General features: G+C 42.3%; 1 protein-coding gene and 1 long non-coding RNA gene across 4 annotated transcripts in view; one reads left to right on the forward strand and one right to left on the reverse strand.

Moving 5' to 3' along the window:
* Positions 1-1,572: 1,572 nt before the first annotated feature.
* The window catches only part of erich3 (glutamate-rich 3), a 30,885-nt gene continuing 16,147 nt past the window's right edge, over positions 1,573-16,310 (reverse strand). For all 3 annotated transcript variants that reach the window (XM_083554805.1, XM_083554806.1, XM_083554807.1), the window contains 6 exons: positions 11,718-11,904; positions 9,921-10,102; positions 6,636-6,782; positions 6,032-6,529; positions 4,541-4,672; positions 1,573-4,334 (listed from right to left, as the gene is read on the reverse strand). In XM_083554805.1, coding sequence (XP_083410931.1) covers positions 2,032-4,334; positions 4,541-4,672; positions 6,032-6,529; positions 6,636-6,782; positions 9,921-10,102; positions 11,718-11,904 — 3,449 coding nt within the window. In that variant the 3' untranslated portion in view covers positions 1,573-2,031. The remainder of the gene's footprint in view (positions 4,335-4,540; positions 4,673-6,031; positions 6,530-6,635; positions 6,783-9,920; positions 10,103-11,717; positions 11,905-16,310) is intronic.
* On the forward strand, positions 4,198-11,423 carry LOC310733522. The gene is made up of 4 exons (XR_014535809.1): positions 4,198-4,274; positions 4,518-4,609; positions 9,966-10,033; positions 11,075-11,423. It is a non-coding gene; the product is annotated as an uncharacterized lncRNA (long non-coding RNA).

Below are 16,310 nucleotides of genomic sequence, written 5' to 3' on the forward strand. Positions count from 1 at the left end.
TCCATCCCAGCAAACTCTCTCCAGAACTTCCAGAAGCAGCACGATGGGGGAAAGGCATACAGGTGTAACCTCGGCCACGCCTGAGCCAAATAGTCCAGCCCGAGGGCGGCTGGAGTTGTAAGGGAGGACCAGAGGGGACAGTGCGACATCTCATGAGTCCCAAACAGGTCCACTTTAGCCCTGCAAAAATCTCCCAGATCTGCTCCACCACTGAGGGTATGTTCAGACGGCCCAGGATATATGCCGCTCTCAACTAACAACACAGGGCCCTGAAATCTGAACCCAGGATCTCTCCAGACATCTAGGGCACGTAGGGCTCGCCGTGTAACCTTGATTGTATGGAGGGGATTGCTTCTCCGAGAGAACCTCAGGTCCTAAGCCACTACTGAAGGGGTCTCATGTTCAGGAGGCCAAATGGAACCACATAAGCCTCAGCAGTCTCTGGAACTGCTTGACAGTGAGTGACTGTCCTTCTCTGATCCTCCTGACGGCCGAAAGGATGGACACAACGCGGGCAGGGGACAGCTGCGCACGCATATGGGTCGAATCCCATATAATGCCTAAATAAGTGGTTCTCTATAATGGAGAAAGCACACTCTTTCCTTCCCCAGTTCCTTCCTTGAGTGAGAACGACATCTCAATGCAGGACTGCTAAATGCTCTGATTGAGCTAGTATCAACCAATCGTCGATATAGTTTATATGTCGATGTATGCGGATGCCCTAAAGTCTCAGGGGAGCCAGAGCTGCATCCACACTCTTCGTGAAGGTGCGGGATGAGAGAGCAAGACCAAATGGAAGGACCCGATATTGGTACGCTGTGGCCCCGAAAGCGAACCTCAGGAAATTTATGTGCGAAGAAAGGATGGATGCATGAAATTATGCATCCTTTAAATCTATTGTGACAAACCAGTTCTCGGATCTAATCTGAGACATGACCTGCTTGAGGGTCAGCATCTTCAACCTCAGTCTCCTTAGTGAGCGGTTCAGCTAACTTTGATCTAGAATAGGAAGCAACCCGCCATCCTTTTTGGAAACTATAAAGTACCGGATGTAGAACATTGCCTCTATGTCTGATTAAAAGACCACCTCAATGGCCTCTTTTCTCAAGAGAGTGTTTACTTCTTGTTCCATGACCAGAGCCTGCTTGGGTCCCACCGTGTAATAAGGTGCACCACGCCCTTTCCTGACAAAGTCCCCAGAATGTCCCATATTAGGACTTCTTGGGCAAAGCCCTCTTATTGAAAATGACAGTCCTTAGATCTGTCATTTCATGGGGTTTCAGCCCAGACACAACGCTCTGTAACTGAACCTTCCGATGACGGGAGGTGCTGCGATGTTACTGGGGCTGCGCGCACCGAGTCGCCGAATAGACCAGTCGGCATTAGTGGGGCATCCAGCAGCACGGCACTGTCCTTATTAGAAAGCTCTGATAGAGTAAACCACAGGTGCCTCTCCGTGGAGGCTTGAGTTGCCCTGAGAGCTAAATCCACCATACAGCGGAGCTCCTGGACCTCCTGGCTGCCCAAGATGCCTCCCTTGTTGTAATGTAGGCTGCAGAAAGCACTCGTAGAGTTTACTGGACGGAGAGGCTTTCTGCTCATCAGCAGGCCAAACCAGATCTAGACTGGCAATTGCACAAGTCACAACCTCCATAAACTCCTCTACTTCCGGCTCGCAGAGCGCTTCGGAAGAGGGGAGGCAAAGTGTGGACAGATTCCACACGTGGTTAATAGCGTGGACAATGCGGAAGCGCTCCCAAAGTGTTGTTGACACAGCTCAAGTTCCTGAAAGGGAACCATGGTTCCTCCTGACTCAGCTCCAGGTGGGGTTTTGTATTTCTGGTGCAGATCAGGAATTATGGAGAAGCTGAGATCAGGGTAACAGATGATGCTATGTCTTAGCTAGCTTGGCTAATTTCCATCTTCATAAGTGGTGTTGCTGAAATGTTCATGATATTATTTACATTTTCATGATCTTCTGGATTTTGCTCAGAATTATTTTGTCTTTGAGCTTCTTCTCCTGATGGGTTGCTAGAAGATGGTTAACTTTGACCTTTGACCTCCTAATAAAGCTTTAGTCTTCTTATTGAAGTTTTCCACCATTTTGTCCTCCAGTTTTTCATGCTTAATGCTCTGCTTATCCATCTCAGTCTCAGATGATTCCTGGTTCATTTCCATAACCTCATTTACTGCCTTTTCTTCATCCCGGATCTTTATCCCATCCAGTGGCTCAACAAATGTCTCAAAATAGTTTGAGGCTTGGTGAAAGTTAACCCAACTGCTTACCAGCTCTCCTTGATTTGTCTGAGGAGCCACAATAAGTTCATCTTCTCTCTCCTCTCTTCTGAGAGCCAGGAGTTTCTCCAGTGGCTGAGATTCTTCTGAAGGACAAGTGCTATCTTCTACACTCCTGGTTTCTCCAGCATTTTCAAAACTTTTGTCTTTTTTAATATAAATAGATGACTGAATGTTATTTCCATCTATTGCTCTGATCTCTTCTTCACCACCCATGTTCTTGGGTTTTAACTCAACATCTGCAAGATCTTTTCCAGGAGATTTAGGGTCTGATGAAGCTTTATACTGAGTGGCAATATTGATAATGTTCCCAGATATTAGAGGTGTAATGTTCTCCACCGCAGCTTTCTGCTCGTCTTTGACCTCTTTACTTGCCTCTTGCTGTTCATCGTGTTTTTTGTCATTCTGTTCTTCACCAACTTTCCGCTGCACTACTTCTTCTTCTTCAACTTCTTCTGCAGTGATTTTCTCTAACTGTGTTTCTCTTTTTTTTTCTTCTTCTATCTCATTGTCAAAATTCATCTGTTCCTCTTTCACACCTTCTTCTTCAGTCACACTTTGGTTTATTTTTTCTTTATTGGTCTCAGAAGTTCCCTCACTTTCCCCTAGTCCAACTACTTCCTTAAGCTCCTCCTGGTCTAGAGTAATGATTTCTTCTCTGTTTTCTGTTTCAATCTCTACTGATTTTTCTTCAGGTGGTTCATCTTTATCTGTGGTTTCCTTCACAACCTCATGAACAGTCAGATTACAGATTTCTTTCTGTTCTTTGTAGTTAAGATTTTCTTGTTCCATCATTGTTTTCTGCATCTCTGCATCAGCTCCAGCAACAATAGTAATTTCTTCTCCTCTTTCAGCTATATCCTCTACCTCGTTTTCTTGAAAAAAATCAGTTTCCTTTATCTCTTCCTCATGGATATCATTTATCTTTTCTTTTCTTTCACTTCCAGCCAACTCTTCATGTTTTAGCTCAACATCTTCCTCTGCTGTAAGTTCTTTTTCTTGTTCTTTTCGTTCTCCCACTTTCTCCTCAGATGTATGACCAGATGAAGGGGGAGTTTTTTGGTATGCTCTGTCTTCAGTCAACTCCTGATCCTTGGTTTCTTCCTTTTTGTTTTCATCCTCCTCTTCCATTTTATTTCTTATGTTTGTCTTAACTCCTTTGTGTTTATCTTCTCCCTGCTTGCTTACTCCATCAATCTCAGGAACCCCCACTCTTTCGTCTAATTCCTCCTCCTCACCTGCCACATCTTCGTCGTTTACCTCACTTACTGATGAAACATTTGATTTCAATTCTGTATCTTTCACATCACATGTTGTAACATCATTTTCTGTCTCCTCTCCATTATTAGGAGATTCTTCTTTTTCAGCCTGATGCCCCTCTGTGGCATTATCTTTAGATACCTCTTCTCCAGCACTCCACTCTTCATCAGTTACATTCTCTATTTTACTATTCTGGTCCACATTGTCATAATTCATAGATGTTTCCTCAGGGTTCTCAGGCTGAAGCTCTGTGTTCTCTTCTACCATGGGGAACTCTTCCTCCACTGGAGTTGTCATGGTTTCTTCAGCATTTACTGAAGTTTCACTTGTAGCCTCTTTCTCTAGTTTTTGCCCAAATGATTCCTCAGATTTTGAAATTTCTCTATCTGGTGGCTCATCAAATTCTGGCATTTCCATCAGTTCAGGTTCCTCATTTGATTTATTCTTTTCATTTGTGAGATCGGTGACCTCATATGTTTGTCCTTCATTATCAATTATGTTTTGCGTTACTTCTGATTTTGTGTCTTTATTCTTCTCCTCATCATCATTGTTCTCATCTTGTAACTTTTCATTGTTGCTGTTTTTGTTTTTAGTTTTTACTTCTATTTGTTTGGTGTCATTTTCTTCCTCCTCTGTTTTTGCCTCAGGTTGTGGTGTTTCATTTGTTTCCTTTTTGGGTTCCTCCATGTGTGCAACTTCTCTTTCAGCGTCTTGAAGAGGTTCAGCTTCATTTTCTTCATCGGTTGGCTGCTGGGCTACGTTACTATCAGGCTCAGATCCTGAAACAAACATTAAATTAGAGTTCATAACAGATTATTTGTTAATAATTAATAGCATAACAGCTATTATTTAACTTCCAGCAGCCGGAATGTAATTTATTTTTACGATTGATTTGTTACTACAGCATTTTTAATTGTTATAGAAATCCTTATAAAGTGAAAGGTTTTGTTCCATGAACACAGCTGCAGATAATCAGAGAAGTCACCTGGACCATTCTTCATGCTCCTGACCCACATCATCTCATCCTCCTCAGTGGTGCTGTCACTCAGTTCAGGTTCAGACACACACTCAGTCATGGATAAAATGGCTTCTGCTAGCTTCTCCTGCACAGACTTGGCTTGGGTTTTACAAACATAAAATATAAAACAATAGTAAATTTATCTCTAAAATAAATAAAACTCAGTCAATTTCACAAATTCAACAAATAAAAAAAAATCTAAATTCCCCCTGGATAAGGTTATATCATAATCACAAACAAACCAACAATGAAAATAAAGATGAATTATGCAAAATTGACCCCCCCAAATAAATAAATAAATAAATAAATAAAATAAAATAAAATAAAATAAACCCCACAAAATTACATTTCACATTTATTTGAAATATTCATGTTTATTAGTAAATAATAAACTCAGGTCATGCAACTGATAATAAAATATACATTTCCCTGATTAGTTCCTTGTGGTACTTTTTACATGTGGAAATTATATATTTATTTATTTTCCCACAGCATTGTTCTGTATCTGAATACTAATAAATGTATAATAAATGATTGCCATCATGGTTATGTCTCCAAAACATACAGCCAGAGAAACCCAGAGAGGTTATTAATAAATTAAACATTTAAATTTAAATATGTTTATAGTCATACATTTTGAATTTTAAAACCTCTGAAAACTTTTCACCTTCATACAGATTCTAATTATAAATCTTAAACACATTAAATCTGTCTACTAGACATGTGCTGATGATGTCACCATTCATAAAAAATTATAATAAAATAAAACTTTTTAAAAAGTAACTTTAAAGTCAGATTTAATTTTATTGTAGAAATGTTAGACATTAAAGTTTTAAACAATAAAACATTAGATCATAAATAATGTAACATCAGCGCACATCCAAACAACAATCATATAAAGAAAATATAATCACACAGAAAACTGAAGGAACAAAACAGAGGAGAAGATTGAGATGAAGTTCAGTATTTTCAGTCTTTAATAATAAAATTGACTGTATTTTAACTTCAGAAAAATAATTATCCTCAAATCAATCAAAAATCTATAATTAATAATCAGTGGATTCCATTGTATTATTTTAGCTATTTTAATTATTAAAAAGTCCAATTATTATTTAAGTCCAAAAATACGGGCACAAAAATCTAACACAAAAACAAAAAACATTAAACAAATCATTAAACATGCAAAAAAACCAACACACATCAAAAAAAATAAAACATCTGATTTCCTGATGAACATTGTTTCATAAAAGAATCTTCATCCTCACAATCAAAGCTCTGAGAGACGAGGAGGACCTGACCATCTGATAAACTACGATGTAATTTGTGTTCATCACTGATATTTCAGCAAATACCTGCCAGATAGCGGCTAACAGCTAAATCGCTAACTAGTCAACAATGTTCATCAAGGAAAAAAATCCACACAGAGAGTACACAGGAAAGCCTAAGGCTAATACTCACCCTGTTCTTCAAGCTTATTCACATTTCCAGCTGTTCCCTCTCTGAGGTCCTCTCTGGCTTTCTCAGCTTCTATAAGTTCATCTCTTGGTTCCTTAGCTTCTTGAAGTTTCTCTATGGGTTCCTCAGCTTCTTGAAGTTTCTCTATGGGTTTCTCAGCTTCTTGAAGTTCCTCTATGGGTTCCTCGGCTTCTCCAGCTTTAGCTCTAGGTTCCCCAGTTTCTTGAGGTTCCTCTCTAGGATTCTCATCCCCTCCATCTTCTTTCTCTGTTTGTCCCTCCTGGTTTTGGGTTTCCTCCTCATTGGGCAGAGACATGCTGCTGGTCTGCAAGATTTTTGTCTCCTCTGCATGTTTTTCGAGGTTTAATGTTACTGTGCATCTCTGAAACTTCACTTTCACCTCCTCTTTCTGTGCTTTATTAATAGCAATCTCATCCTCATCTACTTCATTGCTAGATGAGCTGCTGGACAGACCAGAGGAGACGGATGATGATCCTGTCACTTTTAATGGAAAAGAAATGAAAAGTGAACAGAACTCTGAACACAAACACAAGGTTTATAAATGAGTTAAATTTCATTAGATAAATGTTAAAACATAACAACTGACTGTCAAACTTCAAATCATCAGTTCCATTTTCATCCTTTCTTCTCCCATCCTCCTCTTCTCTGCTGAGTAACGGAGATGTTTCATTTCCCTCATACACTCCATCATCTATGGGACCTTCATCATCAGCTTCAAAGTCTTCCTCATAACCTAACACACAACAGCAGCTGCAGCTTTATTAAGAATATCTATACAGCTGTCATCCCAAGTTCTTCTTCTTGGTGATTTCAACATTTATGTTGATACTGCTTGCTCCACTGCTACTCAGCTAAATGTTGTCTTTGACTGTTTTGACCTCATCCAGCATGTTAATTTTCCAACTCATACTCATGGTCACACGCTTGATCTTGTTTGTACATCTGGTCTGAATAATATCTCTGTGGACAGTTTAGCTACCCCTCTTTCTGACCATAGACTCATCTCCTTTGATTTTACATCCATCTGTCCAGTCAACCACATCAAAATTCTAACCATACGCTATCGTCATTTAAATACGGTTGACACTAGCTCCTTTTGTGATTCTGTTGCCTCCTCTGCTCTTTCTGATGTGCAAAATTTAACCTGCTTATCTATGATTTATGACAAGTATTGCTGTTCTGTTAAAAAATTGTTGAATGAGTTTGCCCCAACTAAGATAAGGTCTGTTCCTATGTCCCATTCCTCCCCCTGGTTCAATGCAGAACTTCGAGGTTTGAAGGTAAAATGTAGACAACATGAACATCTGTTCAGGAAAACTGGTTCAACTGGCCATTTTCTTAAAAACGCTGAATGCCTTCAGCAATACAAACTGGCTTTAAATACAGCCCGCTCTTCCCATATCTCCAGCATCATTAACAAAGCAAGCAATAGGCCCAAAATGTTATTAATCACAATTAATAAACTGACTCAAGCACCAAAGCACAGCCTTAGTGACTCTGAATCCATGGTTATGCGCTGCTCTTTCTTGAACCATTTCCAGGGTAAGCTAGATACTCTGTATGCGACATTTGGTGACAAACCAACTACCGATGTGCATATTAAATCTCAATCTAATAATTCTATGACAACGCTAGTGTTGTGTATTTCGTCGTCTTGATGGAGTGTAGCTGTCGGTTGGAAGGAATCTCCGTAGACGCAGTTATTTCGTGTAAATAATGATTTTTATTCAGCACAGAAATATAGCATCTTTACAGGCCTTCCGGTCAAGCCTGGAGTCAGCACGCTCTGATTCAAAGTCTGACTCCCGATCCATGGCTGCACACTCGTTATATATTCTGATCATTCTCTGGGTCCGCCTCTTAATGCATAACAGATGTATATGAGCCTACTGTGCAATAATGTTTATCTTAAAGAGAAACCTGTCTTTGTCCAGATTTAATATATCTCAAATGTACCAGCGCTCACTTTCCCAGACCATTCATCTTAACATACAGTGAGAACGGGTCAGAGGTCTTTTCCCAAGAGGACATGCATCCTGGATCATATTCTATACTTCGGCTTATACTGATTTAAGGACGACCATCCGTTTCATTTTCTCAGTCACGGCTCATAAGATAAGCACTATGGGCCTTTCATACATTTGGCTTAAAGGAAAACATCTGGCCAGATGGTTCAGTAATTAACTTTGGCCTTTTCAGGACTTTCACCATTTGTAGAATTGTATGAGTTAAGGCTTTTAGATATTACACATTTAAGATACTATACGTTTAAGACACTACACTAGCCCTAACAAATTCCTCATTAATCACTGAGTTAATACAAAAATTTAACTCCTCATCATGCACTCTTGATCCTGCACCTACTTTCCTGCTAAAAGACTGTACATTGGCGATTTCTGCCCCCATCTCCCACCTCATTAATGTCATTTATCTCCTCTACTGTACCTGTGTCACTTAAGACTGCTGCTGTTACTCCCATACTCAAAAAGACTAATCTGGACCCGGCAGACTTATCCAACTACCGCCCTATTTCCAACCTGCCATTTGTATCGAAGATCATGGAAAAGGCTGTGGCCTCTCAGCTGCAGTCATTCCTAGCTGGTAACAACCTCTTAAATATTTTTTAATCTGGCTTCCGCCAAAAGCATAGGAGACCGCGCTAGTAAAGGTTGTTAATGATCTTTTACTCATTGGAGACTCAGGTAGTCTCACTATACTTCTGTTATTAGACCTCAGCTCTGCCTTTGATACTGTCTGTCATAAGATCTTACTTTCCCGCTTAGCGGAATTTGGCATATCAGGCTCTGCACTATCCTGGTTTTCCTCTTATCTCACGGGCAGGCAATATCACATCTCCATACACAATTCCAAATCTCCTACTGTCTTACTTAAACAGGGTGTCCCACAGGGCTCTGTTCTTGGCCCACTACTATTCATTCTGTACATTCAGCCACTTGGCATCCACAACATCATTCATAGACATGGTTTTAGTTATCATTGTTATGCTGATGATATTCAGTTATATACTGCTTGTCAACCAGATTCTGTTAATGTAAAATCCTCACTCTCCTCTTGTGTTAGTGAGTTAAAACAATGGCTACACTCAAATTTTCTTAGCCTGAATCTGGGTAAAACCGACATTCTGATAACTGGTCCCCCATCTCTAATAAAAAACAACTCTGTGGACTTTAGTCTTGATCTGGATGCTACTACGATTTTCCCCTCAGCTACTGTTAGAAATTTAGGTATCATATTCGACCTCTCACTATCCTTTGATGCCCATATTCGCAGCCTCTCTAAAACGTCTTTTTTTCATCTGCAACGCATTGTCAAACTGCGACCTTTCATCTGCAGAAATGATGCAGAAACATTAGTGCATGCTCTGATTACGTCCCGTCTCGACTACTGCAATTCACTCTTCTCTGGTCTATCAGCTCTCTAAATCTCACGTTTACAGTACATACAATACTCGGCTGCCAGAATGTTCACCTCCAATTAAAAATCTGCCCACATTACCCCTATATTATTTGATCGTCACTGGCTTCCAATCCCCCCCCATCTTTCGGATCTTCTTTCATCCTATGTTCCTTCACGATCACTCCGGTCTTCAAATTCTAAACTTCTATGGGTTCCTAGATACCGTCTATCCTCTGCGGGTGGCAGATCCTTTTCTGTCATTGTGTGACTTTGTATAATAATGTGACTTTGACATGAGTGTGGGCTCACTGGAACTGAACAGCTGAAGATTTAATAAAAAGCAAATGATGTTTGTCTGATTTTTAGCTGTCTGATGTTTGATTATAGCTCTCAAGTGATTGTCAAATTATTTATATTTTGAACTTAATCTAAGGTTATTTGTACACTAACGTACCGTTTTTGTGTTTGTGCTCCTGATTGGTGTTTTTCTTGGTCTCAGTTTCATGTGATTGGCTGGATTCAGACTGCAAGTGTTTTTCCTCTTCTTCCTTTCCACAGGATTTGGAAGTGAGTGGGTCAATTCTTATCCTCTTTGGTGGAGTGGGTTTTTTATCCAGGCCCATTGCAATGATACACCTGGAGACCAAATTAAGTTTATTTAGGTGTGTTTTTCCTATAACTGGATTGTGTTTACAGATAAAGCATAGTTTACCTGTAGAAAGAGCATGGCCTAAACAGAGACTGGGTTTGGGGTGTACAGGCTAGGCCTATGATACTTACTGCAGTGTTTGGGGTTGGCCCATGGTAGTTACTGCGTGGTTTGGGGTAGGCCCGTGGTAGTTACTTCATGGTGTGGGGTAGGGCCGTGCTAGTTACTGCATGGTTTGGGTAAGCCCGTGGTAGTTACTGCATGGTTTGGGGTAGGCCTGTGGTAGTTACTGCATTTTTTGGGGTAGGCCAGTCGTAGTTACTGCATGGTTTGGGGTAGGCCCGTGGCAGTTACTGCATGGTTTGGGGTAGGCCTGTGGTAATTAATGCAGTGTTTGCGGTAGGCCCATTTTAGTTACTGCATTGTTTCGGGTAGGCCTATGGTAGTTATGGCATGATTTAGGGGAGGGCTATAGAAGTTACAGGATGATTTGCGGTAGGCCTGTGGTAGTTAAAGCATGGTTTAGGGTAGGCCAGTGAAAGTTATGGCATGGTTTGGGGTAGGCCTGTGGAAGTTACGGCATGGTTTGGGGTAGGCCTTTGGTAGTTACGGCATGGGTTGTGGTAGGCCCGTGGTAGTTACGGCATGATTTGGGGTAAGCCCGTGGTGGTTACGGCAAGGTTTGGGGTAGGCCCATGGTGGTAACATCATGATTTTGGGTAGGCCTGTGGAAGTTATGGCATGGATTGGGGTAGGCCTGTGGTAGTTATGGTATGGATTGGGGTAGGCCTGTGGTAGTTATGGTATGGTTTGGAGTAGGCCTGTGATAGTTATGCCATAGTCTGGATCAGGAAAAGCATCTCCAGCACCACCACACTGAGCACCGGGGCCCCCACGGCTGTGTACTTAGTCCCCTGCTGTTCACACTGCCTAACTCACAACTTTCCTGCAATGTACAGCTCGAACCACATTAAGTTCACCGATGAGGACTGTGGTGGGTCTCATCAGCAAGAACAATGAGTCAGCATACAAAGAAGAAGAGAAGTACAGAGGCTGACAAACTGGGGTAAATCTGGCATCCGGGCTCTGAATGTGGATGGAGCAACAGGCATGTGGCCAAACATCAGTTTGTATATGGAAGGCGGAGCAAAAGAAATCGGGCTCTCACATACGCCCCTCACACACTCTTCACCCTCCTGCCATCTGGTAAAGGAACTGAAGCATCCAGGGCTTCACGAACAGACTGTTTAACAGTTTCTATTCACTAAAAATTTGAATGTAACATTGTCAGACTGGACTGAAACACACACACACACACACACACACACACACACACACACACACACACACACACTTAACAAAACATCTTTTTTTGCAGCTATCTGTGTGGTTGTATTTAATACTGTGGTCCTGAAGAAAAGTTTCACTGCTTTTACTGTGTATTGTATAACTGTAATAGCTGACAATAAATGAAAACCACTTGATACAACTTGAGGTTGATTTAATATAGATTATAATAGAGGGGGTTTATTGTATTATGGGGGAAGTGGCTTATTTACAGCATAGGGAGGTTCTTATATATAGCAGAGGGCAGGGCATTACCTGTAGCACGGGGCAGCACCTTCCACCCCAGAGAAGCCAAAATGGGAGCTGCGTCCTCCGAGCCGTAAGTTCTTCCTGTGTTTAAACTCACAACAGGAGCTGAGACGCTCGACCTGCAGCCCATTCAGGTAGAACGTTAGACTGAAGGGGAAACCACGGTGACGTCGAGACATGAACTGAAACAACTCTAACACACACACACACACACACACACACACACACACACACACACATTATTTTAAAGCAAATGATTGTGTTGCACAGAAAGTATAGGTGTGTGTTTAAAGTTTAGTGTTGAGTGTATAGTGTGTGTGTGTGTGTGTGTGTGTGTGTGTAGTGTATAGTGTGTGTGTGTGTGTGTATAGTGTGCATATAGTGTGTGTGTGTGTGTGTGTGTGTGTGTGTGTGTGTGTGTGTGTGCATGTGGTGTAGTATATAGTGTGTGTATAGTGTATAGTGTGCATGCATTGTGTTTGTGTGTGTGTGTGTTGTGTGTGTGTGTGCATGTGGTGTTTTGTGTGTGTAGTGTATAGTGTGTGTGTGTGTGTGTATAGTGTATAGCGTGTAGTGTGTGTATAGTGTGCATGTAATGTGTGTGTGTGTGTGTGTGTGTGTGTGTGTGTGTGTGTGTGTGTGTGTATGGTTGTGTGTGGGTGTGTATAGAGTGTGTGTATTGTGTAGTGTGTGTTGTGTAGTGTGTGTATCTGATTTCATGAACTTTTTAATAATTAGGTTGAAAACATCAGAAAAAATCCAGACGGTTAAAATAAACCCAAACTATTTTATAAATAACCCTGTAGACAGTGTCATTATAACAGACCATCAATTACAAAGTTTTACTCCTATTCAAGAGAATGTCAGAAAATGCAGATGACTAGGTGAGTGAGGACCCAAATGCAGGATGTGACAGTGTTAAGGAGAAAACAGGCTTTAATATGAAAAGTGGAGCAAAGGGGAAAAGGCAAAAGCACAGTCCAAAAACATTCCAGGGTCAAAACACAGGCAAACAGGGCGATGCAGGGAAGAGAAAAACCCAAAATCCAAAACTGTCTAAAAAATCCAAAAGCCAGCAAACAGAACACCATAAGCAGAGCAGAAACAAAAACCAAAAAAACAGTCCAAACCGGTTAACTAGGGAGGCACATCAACCTGCATTCTCAATCTCTCAAGTTTCTTCAAACAGATCATTCCAGAGGTAATTGAACCTGTTCAAAAATTTATAAACTCTTCCATTAGCACTGGTTATGTACCTAAATCCTTCAAACTGCAGTTATCAACCCCCTAATTAAGAAACCTGACCTTCACATCTACTCACATCTACTGAAGAATAACATTTTTGAAATGTATCAATCAGGATTTCGGCCTCATCATAGCACAGAGACGGCGCTGGTTAAGGTGGTAAATGACTGTTATTAGACTCTGATCAGGGTTTTGTCTCATTTTGCTCGACCTCAGTGCAGCTTTTGTAGTAACTTTTCCTCCTTAAATAATCCTGAAATGTTTTTTTGTCTTCCTGACTTGTGCCTGTAGCTCGTTAACTCGACTACCGCTAGTGTTGATTACATTCATTGCCTCACACTTTATCTTAACTCTATTCGCTATTATAAGCACTATGTCAGTTGTGTGTCTGCCTTTGAGGACTCGTTTGAGGTGCAAACGGTGGAGTTGGAGCTGGAGGCTTTGGAGAAACAGATTCATGACCTACATGTAAAGCATGCCCAGCTGTGAGAGTGGAAAGAGGTGCTGGAAACATCCCAGGCGGACGCTCACTCATCCCATGTAAATTCTCTGGTTGAACCTAATGCTCCCAGCACCTCAACTCCACGTGTCTCCCTGCCCAGGCCCAGCGCACCTACAATGCGACCCGCCCAGGTATTGTTCACTCAAGCACCGGTGCACCACAGACCCTGGATGCTGCAGAAGCGGAAGACGTGAGCCAAGCCCCGGACGTCTCCCCCGCCATCACCACCGGCCTTCGAGATCTCGACCGAGAACCGCTTCGCCCCCCTCGGTGAGACGGAACCGTGGTTCTTGGAGATTCCATCGTCCAGCATGTCCACGCTACCTGAGTCAAAGGTAAGGTGCACACTTGCTGTTTTCCTGGTGCTCGTGTTCTCAATGTCGTTGTGCAGGTTCCTGTGAATCTGAACAAGAACTTCTAAGAACTTCTGTTGTTCTCCATGCCGGAGCAAACGACACCAGGCCAAGGCAAACGGAGATCTTGAAGATGGATTTCAGGATCCTGGTGGAGACGGTACGCAGCACATCGCCCACAACGAGGATCATAGTGTCAGGACCTCTTCCCATTTACCAGGGAGGGATTATAAGTTTAGTAGACTTTTTGCACTAAATGAATGGTTACAGTCATGGTGTCGAGAGCACAAACTTCTCTTTGTTGATAATTGGAATTTTTTCTGGGAGTGTCCGAGGTTCTTTCGCTTAGATGGCCTGCACCCCAGCAGAGTTGGAGCAGCAGTGCTATCAGACAACATCTCTAGGATGAGTCACAACATCTGGCTGGTAAGACATCATGCAATTTACAACTATGACAACATTTATACAACAAACCAAATAGTTACACACACAGTCCAATTTATAGAAACTGTATATATTCCTCGTGTGTTAAAACCAAGAAATAAATACACAAGATCCAGAAATAATCTTATTGCAGTTAAAACTAAAAAATGCCAGATACAAAAGCACAAAAAAGTTCTAAAGTTTGGTCTTTTAAACATTAGATCACTTGCACCCAAAGCACTCATTGTAAATGAGATGGTCACAGATAATAATCTCGATGCACTCTGTCTCACTGAGACCTGGATTAAACGAGATTATTATATGAGTCTAAATGAGTCTACTCCGTCAGGATATGTTTATAAGCATGAGCCCCATCAGACTGGTCATGGGGGTGGTGTAGCAACCATTTATAGTGCCTCTCTTAATGTTAGTCAGAGATTAGGATTCAGGTTTAAATAATTTGAAGTGCTCGTTCTTAAAGTTGTACTTTCAGACATACATAGAAAACCCCTACTATCTCTCACTCTGGCCACCGTGTACAGACCCCCAGGGCCGCTGATTTTCTTCAAGAGTTTGCTCGTTTTCTTTCACACCTCTTGATCAATTTTGATAATCTCCAGGTCAAGATCTCCAAATAACACTTCATGACTCTCTGCCCTCCCCTTCTGCCAATGCTCGTAACCTTGGAGTAACTATGGACAATGAACTGTCCTTCTTCCCACATGTCGCTAATGTTGCTCGATTTGACCATTTCTGTCCACACAGGCTGCCCAGGTCCTTGTTCAGCTTCTTGTCATTTCAAGCCTCGACTACTGCAGCTCTCTGCTGGCAGGTCTTCCCCTGAACGCTATTCATCCTCTGCAAATGATCCAAAACACAGCTACATGACTTGTGTTTAATCTGCCCAAGTTCTCCCACACCACCCCACTGCTGCGCTCCCTTCAATGGCTTCCAGTAGCTGCACATATCAGATTCAAAACACTGATGCTTGCCTACAAGGCCAAAAATGGACCAGCGCCATCTTACCTCAGAGACCTCATCACATCTCGCACTGCACCATGCTGCCTAAGATCCTCCAGCAATGCTCGACTGGTACCACTTTCTCTCAGAATGAGAGGTAAGTATACTTCAAGGCTCTTCTCTGTTCTGGCACCAAGGTGGTGGAATGAACTTCCCCTAGATGTCCATACAGCAGAGTCCCTGACTATCTTCAAGCGACGATTGAAGACCTACCTCTTCCTGAAACACTTAAATTAGCACTTTCCAAGTTTGCTTTGTAGAATTCAAGAGTATATTTATATTTAGTTATAGGCGTACCAGTGTAGATTTATTCATTGCTAATGACTCAAAGCGCTTTTGTACGTCGCTCTGGATAAGGGCGTCTGCTAAATGCCACAAATGTAAATATAAATGATAAAGTGCTGCTTATAGGAGATTTTAATATTCATGTAGATGAAGCAAATGATGCCCCCTGTCTCGAGAGAGAGAGACAATTGTCCATGCTGTAGCCGTTTGGCTATTTGCAATGAAGATCGCTCTTCGAGGAGAGTGCTCTCCCTCGCGGCTCAGTACCGCTCTCGCCGGGGCTGAAGCGGCACCGTAGATCATAGGGCTCGCAGGCCGACCTAGCGGAGGGAATGGAGAAGGCTAAGTCCTCTCCAGCCTCTCCTGCCGGGCCGTGCTCCTGTACACCGGGGAGAGCTTCTGCTGAGGCTGGTCTTTCTCCTGGTGCACATGGCGTGGGGCTCCGGTTCTCTTCCTCTGAGAAGGGAGAGTTTTCGGATGCTAACAAGCCTATGGGCTCCTCGCAGCCGGTGCTGTTAGAGGAGCTCCTGGAGGTAATGATGCAAGCCGTGTCCAAGCTGAAGTTAGCTTGGCCGGGTGAGGAGCAGAGGCAGCGTGTTCTTAGCAAGCTGGATGAGCATTTCCTGTGTCCCGCTCGTGGATGTGATTTCGGTTGTTTATGAGTCCGCTGGTCTTCCTACTCCATTCAGAGTCAAGGCTCATTTAAACCGGAGTATGGCAGCCTCTAAGGCCTGGTTCGCAGGGGTGCCCCTGCGGGACATATGTGACGCT

Source organism: Silurus aristotelis (assembly GCF_946808225.1).
Source record: "Silurus aristotelis genome assembly, chromosome: 11".
Classification (NCBI taxonomy): Eukaryota; Metazoa; Chordata; class Actinopteri; order Siluriformes; family Siluridae; genus Silurus; species Silurus aristotelis.